Source organism: Sceloporus undulatus, chromosome 1 (assembly GCF_019175285.1).
Source record: "Sceloporus undulatus isolate JIND9_A2432 ecotype Alabama chromosome 1, SceUnd_v1.1, whole genome shotgun sequence".
NCBI lineage: Eukaryota > Metazoa > Chordata > Lepidosauria > Squamata > Phrynosomatidae > Sceloporus > Sceloporus undulatus.
The window spans coordinates 2,603,000-2,610,459 of record NC_056522.1 but is presented as its reverse complement, the minus strand read 5'-3'; the positions used below and the strand labels follow the sequence as shown (position 1 = coordinate 2,610,459).

General features: G+C 46.7%; 2 protein-coding genes across 2 annotated transcripts in view; one reads left to right on the top strand and one right to left on the bottom strand.

The window, feature by feature from the left end:
• The window catches only part of LOC121919802 (otoferlin-like), a 243,689-nt gene that overhangs the window by 786 nt on the left and 235,443 nt on the right, over window positions 1-7,460 (bottom strand). The window lies entirely within an intron of this gene.
• Window positions 6,988-7,460, top strand: part of DRC1 (dynein regulatory complex subunit 1) — a 34,475-nt gene continuing 34,002 nt past the window's right edge. Inside the window, exon 1 of the mRNA XM_042465353.1 lies at window positions 6,988-7,332. Within this exon, the coding sequence (XP_042321287.1) occupies window positions 7,076-7,332 (257 nt within the window). The 5' untranslated portion in view covers window positions 6,988-7,075. The remainder of the gene's footprint in view (window positions 7,333-7,460) is intronic.

Here is a 7,460-nt window from a genome sequence, read left to right as displayed (position 1 = left end):
AACACAACATCTTGTTAGTTTTGGTTTTCCATATTATGAGGCCTGTTCTCCTAACCCAGTGTGGAGGGTCACATGTAATGCAATTTGACACCACTTTAACTGCCATGGCTTCATGCTATGGAACCCTGGGATTGCAGTTTCTTGTGGCAACTGACGTGCTGTTGTTGTTGTTGTTGTTGTGTTGTTGTGTGTGTCTTCAAGTTGTTGCTAACTTTGGCAACCCTTAAGTGATGATGGGTTTTCTTGGAAAGATATTTTCATAGCTTTGCCATTGCCTATGAACCCTAGTCTCCAGAGTCAAGCTCAGCACTCAACTGCTTTGCCATGGTGGCATGTTTTTATTTAATAACATTTTAGATAAATGACAGGTGCTAAATATGTATTGTTCTAAACTATACTATTAAACAGGGCGGTGGAGTTGGCATGGCAAATCTCAACTCCGATTCTCTCACTGTTTTATTGCTGCCTGACTCCGGCTCCTTCATAAATGGCAAATATGAATTGTAGTGAAATGGTAGCAAAAGTCATCACTGCCATGGGACTCTTCAGTCTACTTAGATTAATGCAACGTGAAATCGGATTAATATCTGAACAAGAAAGCACCTAAAGCCCATGGAAGCAAAACACGACGAGGCTTTACTATTACAACAGATGCGACAGATTGGAAATGTTCAGTAGAACATTATAGCTGCTAGGATCACTGAGTAAACATTGGGGAGAGAGAAAATCCCTTGTATATGAACAGTATTTAAAGCTAGATGAATGTATGGGAAATGATAAGCTGCACAGCTTCTCAAATAAACCCATTGAAACATTTGAGAAAGATTGGTTGGAAATAAAGACCTATCTGGATTCGGTTTAAAAAGTACTGAAACAATTCAGAGGTAGCACATATGTTTCTGTATATAAGTATAGAAAGGTTAAAAGGGAATAAAATAATAAATAAATAAATAAAACTTTTATTTAATCCCGCTTTTCTGGTTACAAGACAACAAAGCGCTACAACATGTTAAAATCCACATTTCAAATTTATGCCCAAATCCTGCCTTAAAACAGGATTAAACAAATTACAATTAAAACATCTATAAAAACACAAAAATACAGCCAGGACAGAGCGGGGGCTGACCTGTATGCGGGGGCAGTCATTCTGTTTCCGGGCACTTTATTCAGGAAAGGCCTGCCGGAAGAGATCGTCTTGACAGGGTACTTGGAGGCCGCCCTCCCCCATATAATCCGCCCCACACACTCAGTCACTGGGATGAAATTGTTGGAGTCTCAACAACACGCTATGTGAGACCTCACAGAGGGCATTTTCTATCTTACCCTAGATCTTGAATAGCCTCCCAGGCCCCATTCATACTGGGTAAAAGACATGGAGGGAACTGGGATGATCCGGATGCCCCTCCCCAATCGCTCCGTTAGCAAGTGCCCACTACAAATGAAACTGTCTCCCATGCTATTTAACATTTACATGAAACCGCTGGGAGAGATCATCCGGAGAAATGGGGCGCAGGGGTTATCAGTACGCTGATGACACCCAAATCATTTTCTCTATGTCTCCGACTGATGCAGATGACGGGGGATGGCGTCTCTCCTCTCATGGCCTGTCTGGAGTCAGTAATGGGCTGGATGAGGGAAAACCGACCAAGCTGAATCCAGAGAAAACGGAGGTACTAGTGATGAGGTCCCCTGGTCCAGGAATGGGTGGTTCCACCTGTCCTGAACGGAGTCACGCTCCCCGTAAAGGACTCTGTGCGCATTTGGGGGTGCTTCTTGACTCGTCGCTTCACTGACGCTCAGGTGAATGCGAGGTCAAGACACCTGTTATCAGCTTCGGCTGATTCGCCAGCTGTGCCCAAACCTGCCAGAGGGACCTTGAAACGGTAGTACATGCTCTGGTAACTTCGAGATTGGATTTCTGCAATGGACTCACATGGGGCAACCCTTATACAAACTCGGGAAGCTCAAATGGTACAGAACATGGCAGCCCGGCTGGTCACTGGTGCTTCCGGACCAGCCATATAACACCTGTACTAAAGACCTCCACTGGCTGCCCATTCGCTTCCGAGCTCAAATAAGGCGTTGGTTATCACCTAAAGCCCTAAATGGCTGGGGGCCCAGGATACCTGAAGGACCGCCTCTCCCGTACAATCCGCCTCGCACCCTCAGAACACTGGGCAGCAACTGCTGAAGGTGCCTGGGGCTAGGCTAGCTTCCACCCGAGAAGGACCTTTTCCACAGCTGCCCCAGCCCTTTGGAACACGCTGCCCATGGAGCTCGCTCATCTACCACCCTGGCCCAATTTAGGAAGGACCTCAAAACCTTCCTATTCAAACAGGCATTCCCCGATAAATATCCTGTGGGCCTCCCTCCTCTTCCGTGGCCATGAGGTTGGGCAAGGGGCTTTTTATTGTTGTTTTTAAGATTGTTGTATTTGTTTTTAACCTTTGTACTTTTGTTGCACTTGTTGCATCGTAAGCCGCCCTGATCGTCCGGAAGGGCGGGATACAAATAAAAATTTTATTATATTTATTATTATTGACAAAATCGAATGCATTCTGTAGATTGGCCGCTGCCAATCAAGCTATCGTCAGGGTGACTTGCAGGGCATGGGGGAAGTGCCTCCCTTTTGAAAAGCCAGGCACAGGGTTTCAGCAGCTGAAGCAGGGAGAGAGATGCCTCTCTCTCTCCCTCTCTCTCTTCTCTTTTAATAAACCTGTGGCTTGGGTCAGATCTGCCCCTGTCCCAGGCAAAGGATGGGATTGCCATGCATTTTTTTTAATGCTTTTAAAAGCAACATTAGCTTCCCTTTGCTTCCCTTGCTGTACTGTATCTCTGCTCAAGAAGACAAATCATTCGCATATTTGCTCAAAAAATTGGTAAAAATGTAACATTGATGGTTTCAACATTTGTAGCTTCTCCCTCTGCAGAAGCAAGTGCAAGCCTGGCTCCCATCTGCCTCTGGAATGAAACCAGGCGCATGTGTCTGGAAAAAAAAATGGAACATACATCTGAAAGAAACCATGCGCAAGGTGCGCTCAAAACAAATGGATAAAAATGAAATATACATTCGGGAATAGAAACCATGCGCAGGGGCCTCAAAACAAATGGATAAAAATGAAATATACATTCTGGAATAGAACCATGCGCAGGTGCACTCAAAACAAATGGATAAAAATAATATACATTCTGGATAGAACAATGCGCAGGTGCCTCAAAACAAATGGATAAAAATGAAATATACATTCTGGAATAGAAACCATGCGCAGGTGCCATCAAACAAATGGATAAAAGAAATAACATTCTGGATAGAAACCCATGCGCAGGTGCACTCAAAACAAATGGAAATGGATAAAAATGAAATATACATTCTGGAATAGAAACCATGCGCATGTTCGCTCAAAAAAAATTGTTAAAATGTAACATACATTCTGGAATATAAACCATGCGCATGTTCGCTCAAAAAAATTGTTTGCATTTGAAAAGGGGGGGGGGTTTGCCTGACATGAGCTCCGTTCATCCTCCTGCAAGGGAAGGAATGCCTAGCGACCGAGGGCTTTGGGCAGGGGATGCAGGGAAAAGAGGCTCCTAAAGAATGCCTTCCCTTGCTCCCTTCTGCCCAGGGCTCTTTCCTCCTCCCCCTCCCCTCCGATGAGGGGAGGAAATGCCTTGCCCTTTGCCCACCCTCTGACCTAAATCCCTCCCTCAATTTGCCTCGATTGTGATCGAGGCCAAAGTTCTCATTCCCAGGACCCGGGGTTTTTAAAAAGAAACGGCATTTGCGCCGATTTCAAAAGACCCGCGCTAGGGGCCATTTAACACGGAACGGGTGTGCAAGCCCCGGATTCGCTTGTGTGAGATTCGGGGTGAGTAGGAACTTCACGTGATTGAATCGGTTTCAAAACCGATTTTTTTTGTAATGTGAATGGGCCCTCAGTATGTGTGTGTTGTGTGTGTTTATGATAATTTCAGGGAACAAAAAGAGCCCAGTTGTAAAAAAAAGTGTTTGGAAAGCGCGAGGAGAGTTTTTGTGCAACAACCTGGAAACAGATCTGGGGGAACTGCAAGAGGATGGTTGCAGACCCACCTCTATTATCACAACTCATGTCACAGGCAGGATACTCACCAGTAAACCAAAATGTGCCACTTTCTATTAAAGCTTCCTTTTTGTAAGTTAGGATGGAGCATTTTGATGGAGAAGCTTCAAGATATAATATTACATAGTGCAATATAAATTGCTTGAAATCACTAGTCTGGAGGAACCAGAGACGGATTCACCAAGAAGCAAAACAATCATGGAGCTTTGAGGAGATGGGAAATAAATAAATATTATTTGTATTTCTTATTATCCTCAAGGGAAGAGGGCGGCACAGAAATTTCCCATTGCTAAATTTGGAGTGCAATGGCTCCTCTTCTTCACCTTCTTCATCCTGGGGAGACCAGTGAGCTGCCAAAGGGTTCTATCCTGAGCCCAGTTTGCTCTTCAACATCTTTATCAGTGACTTGGATGAAAGAATAGAAGGTATGCTTATCAAATTGGTTGACTGACCAAGCTCAAAGAATGCTCAGCAATGGCTACTCTTCTTCATCCTGGAGAGAAGTGACCAGTGAGGTGTCCAGTGGGGTTTTGTCCTGAAGGCAATGCTATTCAACATCTTTATCAATGACTTGGATAAGGCATGCTTATCAAGCCTGGAGATGGCACCAAATTAGGAGGGATAGCTAATATCCCAGAGGATAGGATCAAAATTTAAAAGGACCTTAATAAATTAGAAAGCTGGGCCAAAGCTAACAAAATGAATGTCAACAGGGAGTAATGTAAGGTACTGCACTTAGGGCAGAAAAATGAAATGCACAGATATAGGATGGAGGACACCTGGCTGAATGAAACTACATGTGAAAGGGATCTAGGAGACCTAGCAGTCAACAGTGATGCGGCAGCTAAAAAGGCCAATAATAATGATGATGATGATATTTATTTGTATCCTGCCTCTTCCGGAGGATTGAGGCAGGTGACAATAGAAATCAAATACAGTATATATAAACAAGTTATCAAATATTTGCTTAGTCCCCCAACCCTCCCCTCTCCTCAATTAAAATAAATAAAACTACAAATTAAAACAGAACAAAAGTATAACACATTTTAAAATAGCAGCGGGAGTGGGTACTTTTTTTGAGCAGGTGGTAATCCTATTCTTGTAGGAGATCAGTCTGAGAAGGCTTGCCGGAAGAGATCCGTCCTAATTGCTTCCTTAAAAGCGTCAAGAGATGTAATATGGCAGATCTCTGGCAGGTCATTCCAAATTTTTGGAGCAGCAGCTGAGAAGGTCCTCTGGAAGTCGCAACCAGCCTGGTTTTCTTTGGGTGCAAGAGATTCCTCCCAGAGAATCTCTTGGGAAGGATTATATGGGAGGATACGTTCCCTCAAGTAAACTGGGCCCAAGCCATGTAGGGTTTTAAAGACAACAACCAACACCTTGTACTGTGCCCAGAAGCTAATAGGCAGCCACTGTAGAAATTTTAAAATAGGTGTTATCTGGTTGAATTTAGATTTTCCTGCAATCAGTCTGACTACCACATTTTGCACTAGTTGAAACTTCCCAACCTGGCACAAAGGTAGCCCCATGTAGAGCGCATTGCAGAAATTGAGACAAGATGTTACTAGCACATGTATCACCATTTCTAGGTCCCCTGGCTCCAGGTAGGGTCGCAACTGGCATATCAGACGAAGCTGATAGCATGCACTCCTGGCCATCGCATCTATTAGAGATGTCAGCTGAAGCGACGAGTCCAGGAGAACTCCCAAGCTGCAAACACACTCCTTTAGGGGAAGTGTGACCCCATCCAGAACCAACGAATGTATCTCCATAGACAGATTAGGGTTACCTATGATGTGTACCTCCATTTTGTTCGGCTTAAGTCTATTTTCCCTCATCCAGTCCATTACCGCCTTCAGACAGTCATTCAGAGGAGAGATGCCACCCTTAGTCACTAAAGCAGTCTGAGACATGGAGAAACAAATCTGGGTGTCATCAGTGTACTGATAACACCGCGCCCCATGTCTCCGGATGATCTCTCCCAGTGGTTTCATGTAAATGTTAAACAGTGTAGGAGACAGAATGGTGCCCTGAGGGATGCCCAATTTTAATTCCCTTTTAGAGGAGTAGCTGTCTCCCAGCATCACCATCTGGAATCTGCCTGAGAGGTGGGAGCGGAACCATTGGAGCGCAGTGCCCCCAATGCCTTACCTCCTCAGGAGTTCCAGAAGGATACCATGGCTGATGGTATCAAAGGCCGCTGAGAGGTCCAAGAGCACCAACAGGGCCACACTTCCCCCATCGATACCCAGACGGAGATCATCGACTAAGGCGACCATGGCTGTCTCAACTTCGTATCCTGACCTGAAGACAGTTTGAAATGGATCTAGATAATCAGTTTCATCCCAAACTGCTTGGAGTTGGTTTGGAACTGCTCTCTCGATCACCTTACCCAGAAAAGGAAGAAGGGAGACTGGCCTATAGTTATTTTTATCCACGGGGAAGGCTTCTTTAATAATAATAATAATAATAATATGTATTTATCTTTCCCGCTTCTCCCTTTGGAGCGGTTTGCCAGTGCCTCCTTTGGCAGAGTACTAATAAAAATAAAGTGCTAGTAGTCATTTTGTGACATGACACAATTCATTTGGCACCTGCGCCTGGCTTGACAATAACAGTACATGTGGAAGGGATTTAGGAGTCCAAGTAGACCACAAGGTGAACCTGAGCCAACACTGCCATGCGGCAGCTAGAAAGGCCAATGCGATTCTAGGCTGCATCAATCAGAGTCTAGTGCTGAAATGTCAAACGGAGCCGGACGTGACGAGTCGCTCGCGGCCGCCACTCACAGACCGTAACTCTATAGACGCGGGAGTGGTGCTGCGCATGCGTAAAAGCGGAGGCGTCTCTTTCTGTATCTCGCGCGCTCTATGTACGTCAGAGGCGCGCGCGGCGTAGCTCCGTCGCCTAGCAACGCCGTCTCCCCGGCAACGGTCTCGGGCCCAGTGAGGCCTAGCGGGGCTGGTGACGCCGCTGGGATGATGATGGAGGAGGAGGAGGAGGAGGAGGCCGCGGGGGCCGAGGAGAGCCTGGAGGAGACGGAGGCGGGGGCCGCGGCGGAGGCCCCCGGGGAGCGGGAAGGGTCCGGGGGCGCGGCGAGCGGAGGGGCCGCCAGCGCCGCAGGAGAGGCCCCTCCGCAGCGCATCCGCGTCCCCAACATCAACTCCGACGACCCCCAGGAGCGCATCGCCGCCAGGCGCCTCCGCATCGCAGCGCGCCTCGAGGCCAAGCGCAGGCAAGCCCTCCGGAGCCCCTCATCACAGGGCCCCCTTCGCCCGGGACTACACTCCTCGTTATCCACCGCCACAGAAGGCATATTGAGCCCCTTCTCGAGGGACTACACTTCCCATTATCCACTGCCAC